Genomic DNA, 17,559 nt, shown 5'->3' on the forward strand with positions numbered 1-17,559 from the left:
TCTTTTCTTCTATAGATAATCAAAATAAATTCAAAAAGTTAAATTAGAGGAGGGTAATCTGCAACCTCTAATACCAAATGAAAATTTCTACAAAGGGAGATAATCTACTGTCTTCAAGAAAAAGATCAGTGCTAAATTATTTTATTTTTTATTTTATTTAAAAGTGAATAATCTGTAACCTTTAAAATACAACAATAGAAGTGGAGTAATTCACTCACTTCCAAAACAAGATAAAGATAATAAGTTAGCACTCTTGTTAAATTTTCAAGAACATGAATCTTGAAGAAAGAAAATCCTTAGTACATTCTTGTGTCACTGAAAAGAACTAAAAAGTCACTCAAAGATGATATAATATTGAACTAGAATGGCTATTACCAAAAACAAGAAGACTAAAAAGCCTTGAAGTAAGACTAAAGACTAGAAAGGTGTTGGCAAGAATGAAGAAGGCTTCACTCTTGCCTCCATATATATATTCTTAATTAGGAGCTATGAGACAATATCCTATAGCACCTCCAAAACGTGTTGATTTTATAAGACATGTGTCTTAACTTGCAAAGCAAGTTTTTCTATATTTTCTTCAAATAGTTAGCTTGTTTTGCAAGCTATCAACATGTGGTTAACTTATTGACCAAGTTCCTAACCTATCAATTAACTAAAAATACATGTAAAGTCAAAGTAGTCTCTATGAAGCTTTTAGGAAGCTTCTCTAGAAGGTATTATGAAATTAACCTACTTTTATTTACTTTTATATATTTCTATCTAATCATACAGGTATTTATTAGAGTATTTATGTATTTTTGTGACATATAAATGTAAAACTTATAAATTGAGATCAAAAGATCATACCAGATATTTTATATATACTAAGACTTACAAAGAATTTTTTCTTTGAAAAACAATCAAATAAGGTTGGAAGAGAAATTTGAATTAAGTTTGGGATATTTATACACATAAAAAAATTTAGACAAATACTTATAATATGTAAATTAAATCTTAATCTATATAAATTAAGTACAAAAATTATATCAAATAAGTGCTAAATTAATATCCTAGCTACTACATATTTAAAAAAAGTTGATTTATGGTACCTAAGACTAAGACATATAAATCAACAAAGATTAAAATAAATACAAATAATGACAAAAAAAAATTAAACTTTTTGATAAAAAAGAAAATGATTTTATGTCAACCTTGCAATGAAGGTAAGAAACATAAAGAAAAATTTCCTATACAAGGTGTACAAAGAGCCATACAATTATTAGGACTTATATATTTAGACATTTATAGTCCTATGCAACTTCGAACATACTATGGATCTACTAATTTCATCATATTTTTTGATGGTTTATTTAGATATTATCATGTCTATTTAATAAAATACAAAGCTAAAGTATTTGAAAAATTTACTTTATACAAAAAATTTGTGGAAAAATAAAAAAAAAAATTCAAAATTAAAATATTAAGATTTGATAGAAGAGATGAACTTAAATCAAATGAGTTTAAAGATGTGAGTAACAAAAAAAGAATCAAAAAAGAATATATTATAGCATATACATTATAATAAAATGATATTTTTGAAAGAAAGAATAGATTGTTAGTATAAAAAAATCTTGAAATAGTATTCTATTTATAGTTATTTATAATTTTTTGAAATAAATTATCTTCAAAATAAGAATCCTACAAAATTGGTACAAGGCAAAAAAATCCCATTTGAGTTATAGTATAGAAGGCAACCAAATCTATCATACTTTAAATACTTTGTATGTAAAACTTATATTTTTATTTCTAAAGAAAGTAAAAAGTAGTTAGATTCTTATTCTCAAAGAACTATCTTGCTAGCCTACAATGAAGAATCTAAAGCTTGTCTACTCATGAATAATCAAAATTGACAAATCAGTATTTCAAGAGATGTTATTTCAATGAGATTCTACATGATGGAAAAATATTACTATTTTTGAAAAAAGATAATAAAGAGCTTTTAATTGATATAGAATTATTTAAGTATCCTTCAATAATTATAAGATCCAATAAAAAAAACATACATCATGCTCAAAGAATGTCTTTACAATCAATACAACTATCATAAGATCTATATGTATTTAATCAATAGCAAATATATAGTAATTTTCAAAATGTAAGAGAAAAACCTCTTTTTTATATTGATGTAATTGAAGCATGCTTTCAACTTTGATTACATAATAATTAAGAAACCTTACCTCTTGAAGATGATGAAGTCAATTCTACATTAAGAAAGTCAAGTCTTCCATCTAGTTCTTAATCTATAAGAATTATTAATCCAATCAAAATATTGTTAAATTCTACACAAAGAAGAAAAGAATATAAATAACAATGCCAAAAAAATCACTAAGCCCATATAGTTTGTACTAACATAGAAGCTCCAAAATCTATTCAAATAGGATTAGAGAGAGCTGATACTAAAATATGGCAAAAAGTAATTATTGCTAAATTTATATCATTAGATAAAAATAATATATGAAAAATGATAATTTTATAATCTAGTAGAAAACTAATGAATTCAAAGTAGATATTTAAAATCAAAAGTAAAATTGATAGAATTATTAATAAGTACAAAGCAAGGATAGTTGTAAGATACTTTATCAAAGTTCAAGGTATTAACAATATGGAAACATTCTCTCTTATAGTGAAACTTAACTCTATTAAAGCCTTTTAATATAATCTGAAAATACATCAATTAGATTTTAAAACGACATTTTAAAATGGTTTTATAGAAATACACATCTATATGAGTATTATTGAAGGTTTATCCACTATAATACTAATATAATATGTAAATTAATCAAATACTCATATAGCCTTAAACAATCTTCTAGGTATTAAAGCTTAGATCAATATTTAACTCTTTATAAATATTAGCATTTAGAATCAAATGCAAATATAAATATAAAAAGAAGCAATGACAAGAATTTTACTATTTATTACAATATATGTTGATGATTGTATAATTATCAATAATAAGATTGTTTGAAATTCAATAAATTAAAGACATCCTATAATAAGAATTTGGCATGTCAGATAAGGTGAAATCTATTATATTCTATTCAATGCCATCATACAAAATAGAAAAGAAGATTAGATAATCCTTCATCAACAAAAATATTTAACAAATAAAATTAATGAAATTAATATGTTAAATTGCAATTCATTAAGTATATCTATCCAATCACAAATTTGTTTAAGTAATAAAGATAATTTTATCTCACAAGATTATCTATATTCTTAGATTGTTAAAAGTTCCATGCATAATATTGTAAATTTTAGATCTAATTATGCTTATGCAATTAGTAATTTAGTACAATATTTATCTAAATTAGGATCTTTATGTATTTAAATATTAAAAAATAATAATAAAACATATTAAAGGTATCCTAAATTTTGGAACAAAATTCCAAAAATTGTCACAAAGTGATTTCCTACATGAATATTATAATGTTGATTGAGCAAGTGACAAGGACACATGTTGCTCTACTTCTGGTTTTTGCTTCATACTTGCAAGAGGTGTTATTTCTTGAGGTAGTAAGAAATAAAAATCTCTTGCTTTATCATCTACAAAGTTAAAATACATGGCCTTGACCAAAGCCATAACAAAAACAATATGACTGCAAAAACATTTATATGAATTTGGTTTTTTCCAATATGAACCAACAACAATTTATTAAACAATTGAAGTGCAATTACTCTTAGTAAAAATCCAAAAGCAAATATGTAGACACAAAATACCATTTCACAAGAAAAAAATATATTTGCTAAGAAAATTCATTGTAATATGTGCCAACCACACATATGACAACAAATGTTTTTATTAAGTTTCTTCCAAAAGATAAACATTTTCAATGCCTTTCTCAATTATGTTCTTGTATAATTCTTCTATATCCATCTAAATTAACTAAATAAGAAATATGTAATCTAATAATTTACACATTATTGTTCTATTTCAAGCCAATACAATATTATCACCACACACACACCAACAACGATCTTTAAATAACTCAAGGAGTGGGAGACCAACCAATAAGTCAGTTTACTAAATGTCTATGAATTATCAAAATACACAATAAGGGCATCAAAACCACCATCAGCCATAGCAATGCCTATGTTGACAGCTGAACATGTAGCCGTGTTTGCAACAGTAGTTGAGCTAGCAATCACAACAACAGCCAAGCTCGCTACCATAAATGCATCAGCAACCAAGTTCACAGCCTCAAATGCGCCAGTAGCCGAGGTGGTAGTAACAACCACATATGCAGTAGAGCTCAAAGAGGCAAAAAATGCACCTCCATTGACCACCATGTTTGCAAACTTAACTACAACCGCATCTGCATTGGCGCTTGTACAATATACCACATTGAGATTGACAACCTTCACGGTAGCATCCTCGAGCACATCAAGGCTTTCACCAAATTGGCGCCTCTATTGGGCCTCCATTATATCCTTGATCACAGTGGTGCCTCTATTGCATCTTTAGTTACAATGGTGCCTCCATCAAACCCTTGGTTGCAATGGCGCCTCCATCCTATTGACGCCTCTATCAACAACGTCAATATAACTAACTTCTGCACCGAAAGATGGATGTTGAAGCATCCTTGCCGGTTGCTCGACTACATTGCGCTAAAGGTAGACATAGACTCCCTCAGTTTAGTGGATTATTGCTAGAGCCATTGCTCCACTCTTTGACATCTACAATGTCACAATCACAATCCTTCAATCAAAGGACGTGGTGTTGTCACAGTACAACAAAGAGTTATAGAACCTTGTTCTCAATTTATCTAGGATTGGCCTTCTTCATAAAATGAATGATCACTTATACATAGTCCTGTAACCAATCGAGTTTCTTAAAGAGGACGCACTCTGGCTCAAGTACGATTAAGTCGTTGAGAACATCCATAATCAGGGCTCGTGGACTCATGATCTCCTTGCTACCTTGCCAACTCTTGATTGATCCATGGTGTTGTTTAACGTTGCCGATTTGCAATCCACCTGTTGGATGAAATATTGCAGGTCCGTGTTGAGCGTGATAGCAACAATGAGGCTGCCGATGAAGCCCCACTTGTGATGCCGAAACAGCTTGTCGCGCTTCAAACGAGTCAGTTCATTAATCAGGTGCTCAATCCACACCATGCACATCTTGCACGCTTTTGAGCATTGGACGACATTGAACAAGTGGAGGATGGCCACCGCACATTGCTGCGTGTGTACAGAGATGAACCAGCACCGAGGCGCACCATCAACGCACACGACGGCATTCAATGATGCATGAGGTTGTTTCAAGGGCCGATTCCATCATCTTTATTGGTACTCGGGCGGGTTGGCATCCGCCTTTGCCAACACAACGAGTGTTGAGTCCAATTTTTATATCTTGAAATGAGAAAAGGACGCCAATTGCCAATCTCTTAGCAACCTCTCCCTGGATTTTCCAAAGCAAACAGCACGCCCATCTGGCCTCGATTTCAGTGGCGGAGCCTCAATTAATCTAATATCGGTACATGTGGTATATTCCACAAATTAGGAGGCCAGGTTTAACTGTTGGCCATTGCACAGAAGCTGATGATCGGAAAGATTACTCGACGTAGTGGACCTTTGATGTGTGGCATGTGTAGCAACTTAGGAATCTCTCAAGGTGCTTCCGGTGCAACCCGATTAAGGTACGACGAACGGTACTCTCAACGAGGACGATATGAGCGTTCGAGTGCTGGGTTCAACCGCTTCAAGGTTGCACAATGCCACCGCTACTGTGAAATCAGGTTAACCCGGCAACAAGGTGAAAGAGATTCTTGGCAAATAGTGAAGATCGGGTAAATTTACTTTTACATTCTGTGTAGATGTGGTGGAAAGAATGTTTTAGAACACTTGAAATCCAACTGTGGAACCAGCATTCATCTGCCGGATTCAGTTAACTGATACAATTGACCTCCAACACCAATTACAAACCGTAGTCAATTATTTTCATAGATTGACGAAAGAGAAGGATACAATACAATCTAACTTCAACGTCAACATCACGCAGATAAGAAACTAAGAAGAGCGCTGAAGGCAAATTGAGCCAGAGTGAGCACAGACCGTTTTCAATTTTACCAATGTGATGTTTGAGTGGACATCAGAAAGGACACAGCGCATGAAAGACAACTTCCAGGCTCCAATTGAAAGCTTGTGTTTTCAAGGGCTATGCTTTCCCTCGTTCATCTTGTTGAAACTAAATGAAGAGGGCAATTGCTGATCCCATCGCTGGCTAAGTAGATGGCATCCCCGCTACAATGGCTGAAGGTTAAACTAATCCAGATTACATTTTAGCCATGACACAAGGTGCTCAAGGGGTTTTTGTTCATTATGCACCTTGAGGCAACATGGCTGCTGCTACTATTCGACCTTCTTCGTTCAAGATGTTGAATGTCGAGGTTGCATTGGCCTGAAATAGAGAACATTGATTAGAGAACTTGAGAAACACCAAAGGTATCAAAGTAGCCCACACATATAAAATAGCTACTACAATGGGGACATCTCCGATAAGCAGGTTCTCAGATTGTGAAAGATTGGTCAAGCGCAGGAGCAAATTCTTTGACGTTCCTAGTTCAGCATAGAGGTTGGACTGCAAAGAACATGTTACTTCACCCAAAAATTCCCTTTTTCGGAAGTCTAAGTCTACTCCAAAGACAGGACCTCACATACTCCTTACAGTAAGGATTACAGCCTTTGCTCAAGCTAAGCAAATCTAGATGCACCATACAGATAGCATAATTTGTCAAAGATTAAGCATTGAGTACGGACCGTGTCTACAGCTTCTAGCTTAATCCCGTTAGAACGAAGGTAGTCACGCAGCTCTTGGCTGACATGACCCATCCTTTTGCCACACCCCAAAATCAATATTTCTGGCATCACATCAAACATCTTTATTAAAGAAAACAAAGTCCAATGTACAAACTTATCATCATCATCATCATCATCATCATATATATATATATATATATATATATATATAGATTGATGAACCATTTATTTACGCAGCCTGTAGTTCAAAACACCTAGAAAGCAAGATTGGTTCTTGTCATTGCGGATAGATATACCCGAGCCTCATAACTACATAAATAACGTTCTAGGCAATAACCCTTCAAACCGACACTTGATAAACACAGTAGCAAGTCTTCACACGTTGGGATTGTGAAAACTAACAAACAGTTACGGATGCTCAAACACCATGACGGTATGATGATTTTTCTTACCAGGTGCAGGCCGCAAAAGTTCAAATATAGCCAAACTGTTCAAATTCAACCCCAAGTTGGGTTAGCAACGTTGAAGGAGCAGGTTGCCAATAAGAGACACATCTGCTACTGCGATAAGGACTACGAGCAGATCGAGACGTTGTGTTGTAAAAGTCCCAGCGTCTCATGAAACCTCAAACATAACCACGTCAATCCTCCCTATTTTTACACAATGCTTAAAAATCTACTGGAACAACGTAAAAACACATAGTAGGATACCATGGTAGTTGGACTCATTTGGAAGCTCCTTACACTATTAAGAAGCAATACGACAAACAGACGGCTCATACCACTGACTTGTCCCTAGCACAAATATCTGCATACAAGCTATCTAGAACTAGACTACAAACACAAAGGCATGGAAAGGCCAGAAATACCTGTCGGATGTGATTTCCTCAAACGATTTAGGAGCCCATTTTAGTGTGAGACTGCTTAAACATATTATGGAGCCTTCTATCTCTATTCCGTTTGCAAAGAATTTTTTCTCATCGTACCTGTCTCAGCAACACAGGCCCCACTCAACTCTCCGTGATGGTGTTCTTAGCAATCTACCATCTATAAAACATTGTTCTTCATGAACAAGATGCAGCAACATACAGTGAAACTTGCAAAGGTATGTGGATGTACCCATTAATGCGAACTTTGTGTGCATGATTTGCTCCTGCAAAGACATCAAATTCTTCATAATTTCCATAAGCACGTCTGCAAACACCCGAATTCACGTCCTGTGTATGAGAGAGATATGACGTTTAATTTACAGAGAAGTCTACAGAAAAAAAGAACGCAGATTTTTAAAGCTAGACACGAAGTGCATCGACGGACCATTCTAAATATAGGGTGCAGCCCAAGTTCAAATTCATTGCTTGCAGGGTGGGTGCTGCAATTGATAAACTTGCCAACGATCTTCCAAATTAACAGCGACATTCTAAAACCCTAAACCTAACGAGCACTACCATTAACAACAGATTGGTCCTAACATCGCGAGAATTTTGCGCATAGCAAAAACCTGAGACGGGGTAGCCATAACCCTGGCTGCGCGACTCCCTGCATAAGCGTTCTTCCAAATCTCGCCATTATATATTGAAAAGCTTGCTGTCCCAGCAAGACTCTGCCCGTCTAAGCCACAGTACCAAAGTCTTCAAATCTTAAACAGCTCTAGGACCTCCGCTTACTCTCAAATTCCATACGCTGTCGACCCAGATCTCTCTCTAGAGAAGGTGAAGGATGCTGCCCGTCTACTACCAAGTATCTACCTACAAACAATCGCGAGAATTCGAATTGCAATGCATCAAAACACGAAGCTCCAACACCCCCACTCCGAATTCCAGCTCCACCACATACCAAACGCAAATTCAGACTCTCTCTCCTGTTGCCCCTTCTATTGCCCAATTCGAAATTCCACATGGGATCCCCGCAAAAACCCACGTCATTGTTCCAAAACCTCTTCATAAGGTGAAATCTCACCTGATTACCGCAAGACCCGTTTGCGATTCCAATCCTCAAAATGCAAATAGACTGTGTCATTCATCTCATTTAGTGAAGGGCTGCCTTTCTTTAGCTTTACCTGGAAAACCACAATATCAGATGATTGGCATTCTACATTATTCTTGGGTCCCAAAGCAATGTCCTGTCTTGGTTTTGTATAGTGGCACTCATGGCACTCAATTGAATTTTTTTATACTTTCTATGCAGTTAGATTTTGTGACTATAAACATGCTTCAATAAAGAGCTAATTCTACTATATGTGAATTTCTAAATTTTCAACAATATTATCTTTACAGGAATGTTAAATAGATCCAAGCTTTTACTAAATTGACCCACCCATTCTAACCATCAAAAAGAAAAAATAAATAAATAATAAAAAATAAATGACCTCTACATATCTTTATATTATATTTGTATTTTTAAGATTGATTACATGAAAAATGTACAATAATGATAAAATGATATGGTGATAAAAGTGATATCATCACTTTGTTTTATATTACAAATATAATACATTACTTTGTATCTTTGCAATACACTTCTACTTCATAAGAATGCTAATATGTGCCATGCCATTGGCTAGATTTTTTTGTTTCTTTGTATGAAATATTTTGTGTTTTATCAAACCTCTTTATTTAATCCCTAGTAACTATAAACTATAATATCTTCAAAAACCAATTTTAGCCAAAATCCATATTGGTATAACCATTACATATTTCATCTACAATACTTTTTAGTAATTGTTTATATTATTTCAACATATCTAATACTTTTATTAGATATTGTCACTAGATGTTAAACATGATTTAATTCTATATTTTTTATTAACTTTTATATTTGTCAGAGATATTTTTATAATTATACAAATATTAAAATTTTATAATTAATAGCTTTTGAATTGATTGTAATGAATGTGGATATTATTAATATCTTTAAAATATCAATTAATTAAATTATTAAATTATAAATAAGGTGAAATAAAAAAATTAAAAATTTAAACATATTTTTTTATAATTATTTAAACGTTCAAAGTAAATTGTATGTTTATAGCTATTAAGGTGAAAAAAAAAGTAATTTTTTTATAAAATTATTATTTATTAATATTATGTCTTTTACTTAAAATTAGATGTTTATTAAAATACATTTGTTTACTTCTCTTATTTTCTTAACTTTAGCTATTTCAAATGATCCCTTGATGTTTTTAAAATCACCTTCTATTTTAAAATCTAAGTTTTTTTTTTAATAAAGCAAAATATATGTTGTTGATCACTTATGGTTTTTTCTGTTCTTTTTAAAGTTTATTATCATATTTTTTAAAAAATTAATAATATTTTTTTAAATAAATAATTTTTAAAAATGTATAGAAGCAAGCTCTTCTAATATATGACATTGTCCTACTCATTTTATATTAAGTAATATAGGACACTAATAAAGGACATGAAAGTAGGCTTCAATTCTTGTGTATGCCAAAGTTGTTTAGAAGAGATATTCTTGCATTTAAAGCTTAATAACTACCTACTATTGTTCTAAATTGAGTAAATTGTTCAATACTAAAAAGGTGTGTATATAAATATGCATGTATATATGTATATATAACCTCTACTAATAGCAACCATTCTATTAAATGTAAACAATTCATTTGCATAATATGTTTATATTTATTTTTAGTTAATTGTTTTGGTTTGATTTTTTTTGAATAGCTCATAGTAGTTATAATTACTTTTTTTAAAAAAAATCTTTGTGATTAGTTGTAAATATTGTTTATAGTTGAATATCTTTACTACTTACAATACTTTTCAATATTCCATATAATAACATTTCCCTATTAAAGAACAAAATAATTGTCTTGTTTCTAGTATTATCTAATTTTATATTTGTAAATTTGATTGTGTTGCTAAAACTATCAACAATAAAATTATACTTTATAAATTTGATTGTGTTTTCTACACTTCATAAAAAATATTATATATTCAAGACTTGTATAATAATATAATACCATAAAAAAATGGCAAGAATTATAAGTTTATTGACTTACAAAGTCTAAGTATTTGTTTAATTGACATTACACACAATTGTTAATGAAAATTTTTATATCATATTTCATGCTTAGCTAATAATACCACTTAACTAACTTAAATTTTATTATCTTTAGTTTTTTAAATTTAGTTAAATACTTATTATACATGTAGGTTAACATTTGCTTACACAAATATGAATTGAACTTTGTTTAAGAAACATATCAATTCCTTTCTTATAGGAATAGTTTTTTGAAGGACTTTTGAGGTTGGATTAATTGAACCCACTTTCATAGTTTAAACATTTTACAACACATTTATTCTCTTTGTTACTTTATTAAATTCTTTTTATACATAAAAAAATATTTGCTTTACAGCATGATTCTTAAATTTACAATGTTATGAAATTGAACATGTATAAATTCTTCTTTTTAGCTTTGTACATTTGGAACATGATTTCTTTTCTTTATAAATTAGAATAGATCATGTTTTATCACTGCAACTTGACATTTAACAAAAAAAAAACAAACAAACAAAAAATACTATTTAACTGATATAGATAGAGATGGAAACTCTGAATTTCTGAAATGAATAGTTAATTTGTAATAACATAATGATTTTCTAGCAACTAGAATAATTTTCAATACCATTCTATTTTCTTGATATCTATTGTAAATACATGTTCGGCAGATGCTAAAAGAAACCGATCTTCTCTAAAGTTAAAATTGCTTATGAAGAAATAATTAGAAAATCATTTAATAAACTATTGTATGTAGAGTTTGTGAGTTCAAAACCATCAAAAAAAAAAAAAAAAAATGTCCAGTTTGATGTGTCGGATATCTAAAACCTAAATTAGTTTTTTTTTATCTACCTTTTTTTACTGTATTATCATGGTTCATATTATATATGGTTAATATTTAAGTATCGTGATGCAAGTGAACAATCATGTAATCTTTTACAAATTGACTCATTCACAATGTTTATTATTAAGAACTTTGCCAATTTATTGATGAACTATCAACCAGTTTTACACAACGAAGTTGTTGATGAATTGTTGCTCATGAATTGCATGTTAAACAGTATCACCGAGGACCCACCCCAAGATCTCCTTTGTTTTCCAAGCCATAGCTTTGGTAATCTTTTATGAACACAATCGACGCGAATGGCTGCTCTTCAGGTAACATGGGTAGTTTACCTTCCTATAACAACCTATTTCATTACTCTATAGACTTCATTTATTACAGCATGGGCACTCGATGTTCTTTCTAGACATCAAATTCAGAACAAAGATTTTCTCTTCTAAGTTGTAGCAAAAGCTGTTACCAGTCGAATATGGTGTGATTCCATCTCAAAAATATAATGTAAGAAACAGATCAGGCAGAGGTTATTCTAGTGGGCCCGTAATCTCACAGCCACTGCTTGATATCTGCCCAGGTTCTGGTAACGAAGCTACAAAAAGGAAAACAAGAAAATCTCACTAATGTGTGACAGTGAACAGCCATTTCTTGCTTCACGCTTATTCGGTAATTAAAAACAAAAACAATACAAAAAACTGAAACTGCAACTTGAACACAACTACGAAGATCTCGAGAAGCAACACCATGAATCTAGTGCCCCCATGAACTCAGTACCAAATAGACTTCAATGTATTAGCTTGGATGTCATGTCTCGTCTTGGCTCCAGGGGGATCACAAGCACCACTTGCATCGTGCATGAAAAACTCCAATTCTTGACATAAACAAAATGTCTTCAATTCACACAGCTCCCAGTCCTAAAAATGGTGGACTCCACACACAAGATCTTGATGGGTCTTTGCAGAGTCAATGCAAACATACTCAGAGAGCGTGCAAGCAAGTGACTATTTATCTCCCACACCATGTGCAATCTACTTTCACCTTCGTACAGGCAGTACGCTACGATGTATTTTATAACTCAAGGAATTCATTGGTTGGGGAGGACTGTATGCGGGGACAAACAGTCAATTTCTACTAAATAACACACAACCATTGACTTTATCTGCACGATAACACAATTTAGAGATCACTAAAACGGACGCCAGGAAGCACATAAATAGATTTAATTCGATAACAAAAACATGCCATCAGGTTAAAATGCAGCCCATCCTCCTGCAGCACTGCCACTTCTGCTCCCCCCCATCTTTGTTGTGGTCGGCAAGTTCTTCTGTTTCAGATCAAATCATTGTCCACGCCAACATAATGTCAGAGCTATTAAAAAGTAGTGAACTTGTGAAGTGACGCATCGGATCAAAATAAAACGAAATGAAAAGAAGCTTCACTAAATCTAAGGACGATCTCAAAGTCAAAGTGTCACAGAATTGAGGCAAGTCTAGGAGAACTCATCACCACTCTACGCTGGCATTATTGACCAAGTACGAAAATAACTTTAACTTGAAGAAGTAGACCAATGGATCAGATCAAATAATCAGAAATATATGCCAGTCTGAAAACAGCAGTAAGTAAGAAACCAGATAAAGGAGTGATGAGAGGATGTCGCTTCAGCTACACAATAAAAATATACATAGATTACAGAAGCACAATCAGCTCCACAAGACTGATAACCCAGGATTAAAATAGCACTGTGCATTTGTGCAAAGTTGTATTTAGGTGGTGCATGGGCATGGAATACCTCAAGCTGGGATAAATCCGAAAACGGATCAGATGAGGACCTTCCTGAATCCCAGGACTTGTCAGAACCATGGGCAGATCCAAGACTAGATGCAAATGATGACCCAGAAGAAACAGGGCTAGAGCCAGAGCGTATTGTTTTGTTGTCATTTGGAGGAGGAGGTAATGGAGAACGGATGCGCCCGCCACCTGGCGGAGGTGCAAGTGGAGCCTTCATGCGACCTGTGCTGCTGATCGCATTAGTACTTCCCGTTGCACCAGATAACATACCCGTCCCAGTCCCTGGTTTTGTTGTCTTCACATTTATCCGTATTGTTTCTCCCTCCTAAAGACATATCGACAATTAAAAATTGTTAGTCCGAACACATACACGAAGAGTGTAATCAGCACACGAAATTATCGAACATAAACCTCTACACAAGTGCAATTGAATCAAAACGAAAAGCTTTAGAGTGAAAGGCATAGTACTAAGGTGTAGTCTACACGAAAATGGTATTTCGACAAGATAAATAATCTAGGTTGTTCGGATTACCGCGATAGCAAGAGAAATAAATTTAAAAAAAAACGCTAAAGCACATGACTTCAAATGGCTAACAGTCAACCTCAAAGAGAGAATTGCCAAAATGCCATAACAAGTAAAGCTACTAATTCAAACCAACTCTAAGTTCTAAGTATGATTCGTGAGTGAATGTGAAGGAATATGTTAACTCCACCATTGATATGTGGGCAGCATTCACATATTTGCAGAACCTACCCCCCCCCCCCCAGGCGCTCAGACAGCAGGAGAAGAAACCCACGTACAAATTCATAATGGATGTCAATACTCACATCCAAAACTAGAAAACGCGCATTAGCACACAAAGGGCATTAGTATAAGGTACATGGTCCGAACGAGGTTGGGATCTAACGAAGTGGCCAAAGGCTATGATAAACAGCTCCCGGACTGTGCTGACTCTCGATGCTCCCATTAATGAAAATATATGGACGATCAAACCCATGGAAAGCAAATCTCTTTCAATGTCGTCGACGATAACTTAGCAGACATTTTGAAGCCCAAACCCAAGATACTTTCTCAATCAAATTACAACACAGAAGTCCTGACAATAGATGGTCAATAACATTCACCTTCAGCCGCAAATCCAATGAAGGTTGGGCAGGAGTATCGTCCTTTGAAGATCCTCGAGTTTCTTCCTTCTCTGCTTCCCTCTTCACATACTTTTCATGATCAGACAATGCCACATTGAAATCGAAAGCCTCGTTTCTCTCTGCGAAACCCAACCCAATAAACGCATGCTTCCCTCTCCCATCGTCGATCCTTAGAACAAAATATCGTGACGAATCAACCACATTCTCCACTGTCACGTCTCTCTTCCCTGGTAATACTGGGCACGCCGCGAAAAGCTCCCCAGTGTTCGAATCCTCCAATCGGACCTCACACATGTCTTTCAAAGAAATAACCCTCAACCTCCCAGTCCAAATCTTGTCTGACTGAAGCCATTCCCCGCACTTGTAACCTCCGCTGGTGCCTCTTGGAGGTATTTTGTACACCGAAACTTCCCTGACAACAAGCAATGTGTGCTCCAGTGGCTCGTCATCAGCGTAGGACATTATGAATGAGCTAAACTCAAACTTTATAAGAGACTAACGCGTCCGATGTTCCAACTCTCGTCACCTCCTACCCAAAGACCTGTGATCGATTTCCAGATCCAGAAACAAAAATAATTCTACACCAAATTCAGCTCTGCAAAAGTTCACAAATTAGGTCTGCTTAGTCAAAATGTGAAGGAGAAGAAAGGTCAAACTGAAAAGCGTGTCGGAGATTCATCTACAACCAAAAAAATGAAATCACCTCTCTGCGATAGATTTAGCATTAACAATCCTGCTGTGTATAAGATCCGTACTAATTAAGAGCTGCTGGGAAAATATGAAGTGCGCTTCACGAAAGAGCAGAACTGACTCTCACTGAAGCGAGATCAATCAACAAACTAGAGCACCGATGCAACTTAGGGTTTCATGTTCCCTAAACTCAAACCCGCCAGCATCTCCAAACCACAACTCACAGATCTACACCTCTAATGCGTCTCCACAACTCAGCTTGCCACTGAATCAAAACCCACATAAACTATCAAACTTAAAAGCAAAGTGAGCCGAAACTCTTCAAACGACTCACAGCACACCCTCTGAAACCACAGTAAGCAACATACGCACCCCTAACAAAATGCCGCAACGAGCGCCAACACCGCTACCCTTGATCAACGCCTTGTAAACACGCGATGTCCGACAGGCGTCAGCCTAATCCGGATAAGGTCGAGTGGGCGATCAAGCAACTCTTAGAAACCGTTTCGCAGCATCTACAAAGATCCGTCAACGTTGACTCAGGAATTGAAGCAAAGCTTGACAACCTGCCCGCAACAAAATACGCTGAATGGAGACCCAACTGTCTGTCAATCAGCCGCGATGCAGTTTGCGACATTGGCAAATTGGGGGTCCCGAAGCTAAGAGGGCAGCGCGAGAAAACAGCGCCCCCCGACCTCGACGAAGCACCCCCCCCCCCCCCCCGAACTATTCAACATTCTCCGGCCAGTGCCGCCCTTAGACCAAGCGCGGCTTCACTGCGATGCGCGATTCGCCAGAACCCGTGAAGCTCCTACGTGGCAGCGACGCCATTTTCCTACGTGGAACCTGACGTGGCGCCCGGTGTCAGCGGCAATATTAGAAAGGTCAACTCTTCGTCACGTTCTCCTTCTTCCAACCACTTTGGGGTTTCTTCCCCTTGCTTCATGCCATTGCTTGGAATGAAGCTTCGAAGAAGCCCAACCCTACTCCTCTCCCACGTCAGCATCCACGTAGACAGACTGTTGATAAACTTGCAATCGTTCAGAACTATCACTTCGTAACATTTTTTGTGAATAAAATGGCTTCTGTTTCTGTGGCTTTCCCCCAAATAATCCTGGAAAAACAGAATCGTACACATCAGCATAATTGTATTATTAACTCAAAAAAATCCCAAAGTTTTTTTTTAAAATAAAGGTAAGAATATGAAATTTTTATAAATTAAAAATTAAACACCTTGATTATTGTTTCCTTCAGACTAGTATGTTTGTACGAAATATTCTGGTAAAACAATAAAAAAACAGAATATAATATAATAAAATAATCTTATTTTATTGAAATATTGGGTTTCTATTAAATTATGTATATTTAAGAGGTCTTTTTTTAATTCAAGACAATTTAATGTGAGACTCAAGTTGCATTTTAATTTAACATGAGTTTGATGCCAAAAGCTTTAGCCAAGAAAATAAAAAATATTTTGATAAAACTTACAAGTGTTTTAATAAGTTCCAAGGATATAATATTCAACTCAGTATGTTGATATTGGATTATATTTAATTTTTTAAATGTAAAAAATATAAAATTAGTTTCAACTCATTATGTTTGTTTAAGTATTGTATTTTGATAAATAAAAATAAATAAATGTGTACATATAGGTAAAATTTTAAAAAAAATCTTGATGCATCACCTATATCTTATATCCAATATTTAAATAAAATATCAAGTGCTGTTAAAAAATAGCCACTTTCTTATTTTAACAAATGATTATTAAGAGATTGTAGTTTATTTTGTTGTAAATATTTTTAAAACTTGTAATTTTTAATTGATGTAAGATTTTCAAAAGTATTTTCTTTATAAGAAACGTATTAGTTTTATTCCTTTAAATTTTTTGGTTAAGTTTTCAGTTTTTGAATAAGAATGACAAAGATTCAAAGTTTTCTAGTTGGATGATAAACAAACTTCTATTTCACAAGTAATATAAATAAATAAATAAATAATAGATACATGATTTTTTATAAAATAACTAAACAGCTTGGTACATTACTTTTATTTTTATATTGTTATTGGAATTGATCAAAGTAATTTTAGAAATTCTCAAGATATTAAATATTAATTATCTACCAAACTTATTAAATAGTAGAGAACTAACTTATTTTTGTATTTTATAAGGTTAAGAATTTTTAAAAAAAAATTGTGTATGATCACAAAAATTATAAAAATGTACATTTGATTTGTTTTAAATTATTTGGACTTAATCGTTTTTTCAATGATATTTATAATTCGATGCCA

At 33.8% G+C, this 17,559-nt stretch overlaps 2 protein-coding genes across 5 annotated transcripts; both read right to left on the bottom strand.

Annotated features, from left to right (window-relative positions):
- Window positions 1-6,085: 6,085 nt before the first annotated feature.
- On the bottom strand, window positions 6,086-8,831 carry LOC112289335 (uncharacterized). Of its 2 annotated transcripts, none has more exons than XM_090254622.1 (6): window positions 8,757-8,831; window positions 7,920-8,017; window positions 7,670-7,786; window positions 7,254-7,288; window positions 6,802-6,902; window positions 6,086-6,442 (listed from the first exon to the last, which is right to left on the bottom strand). In XM_090254622.1, exons 1-6 carry the CDS (start codon window positions 8,814-8,816, stop codon window positions 6,362-6,364), a joined length of 492 nt encoding a protein of 163 aa, XP_090110748.1. In that variant the 5' UTR covers window positions 8,817-8,831; the 3' UTR covers window positions 6,086-6,361. The 2 variants fall into 2 exon arrangements, with proteins under 2 accessions (XP_090110748.1, XP_024390252.1); XM_024534484.3 differs by lacking the exon at window positions 8,757-8,831 and adding an exon at window positions 8,299-8,753 and having other exon boundaries at window positions 7,920-7,994.
- A 3,280-nt stretch (window positions 8,832-12,111) lies between these two features.
- On the bottom strand, window positions 12,112-15,912 carry LOC112289754 (uncharacterized protein At1g03900). 3 transcript variants are annotated; one of them, XM_024535266.3, is made up of 4 exons: window positions 15,646-15,912; window positions 14,563-15,178; window positions 13,439-13,762; window positions 12,112-12,973 (listed from the first exon to the last, which is right to left on the bottom strand). In XM_024535266.3, exons 2-4 carry the CDS (start codon window positions 15,043-15,045, stop codon window positions 12,899-12,901), a joined length of 882 nt encoding a protein of 293 aa, XP_024391034.1. In that variant the 5' UTR covers window positions 15,046-15,178; window positions 15,646-15,912; the 3' UTR covers window positions 12,112-12,898. The 3 variants fall into 3 exon arrangements, with proteins under 3 accessions (XP_024391034.1, XP_090110746.1, XP_090110747.1); XM_090254620.1 differs by having other exon boundaries at window positions 15,339-15,648; XM_090254621.1 differs by lacking the exon at window positions 15,646-15,912 and adding an exon at window positions 15,395-15,614.
- Between the last annotated feature and the right edge of the window lie 1,647 nt (window positions 15,913-17,559).

Source organism: Physcomitrium patens, chromosome 12 (genome assembly GCF_059467195.1).
Source record: "Physcomitrium patens ecotype Gransden chromosome 12, ASM5946719v1, whole genome shotgun sequence".
In the NCBI taxonomy this organism is placed as follows: Eukaryota; Viridiplantae; Streptophyta; class Bryopsida; order Funariales; family Funariaceae; genus Physcomitrium; species Physcomitrium patens.

Bases quoted from the DNA above. Each gene is read 5' to 3' on its own strand.
- LOC112289335 (XM_090254622.1), bottom strand. From the start codon at position 8,816: ATGACACAGTCTATTTGCATTTTGAGGATTGGAATCGCAAACGGGTCT. The intron at 8,018-8,756 runs GTGAGATTTCAC...TCTCATACACAG, and splicing joins ACGGGTCTTGCGGTAATCAG to GACGTGAATTCGGGTGTTTG. The intron at 6,443-6,801 runs GTCCGTACTCAA...TCTCTATTTCAG, and splicing joins AGCTAGAAGCTGTAGACACG to GCCAATGCAACCTCGACATT.
- LOC112289754 (XM_024535266.3), bottom strand. From the start codon at position 15,045: ATGTCCTACGCTGATGACGAGCCACTGGAGCACACATTGCTTGTTGTC. The intron at 13,763-14,562 runs GTGAATGTTATT...ATATGTCTTTAG, and splicing joins CATTGGATTTGCGGCTGAAG to GAGGGAGAAACAATACGGAT. The intron at 12,974-13,438 runs GTATTCCATGCC...GATCTGAAACAG, and splicing joins CGGATTTATCCCAGCTTGAG to AAGAACTTGCCGACCACAAC.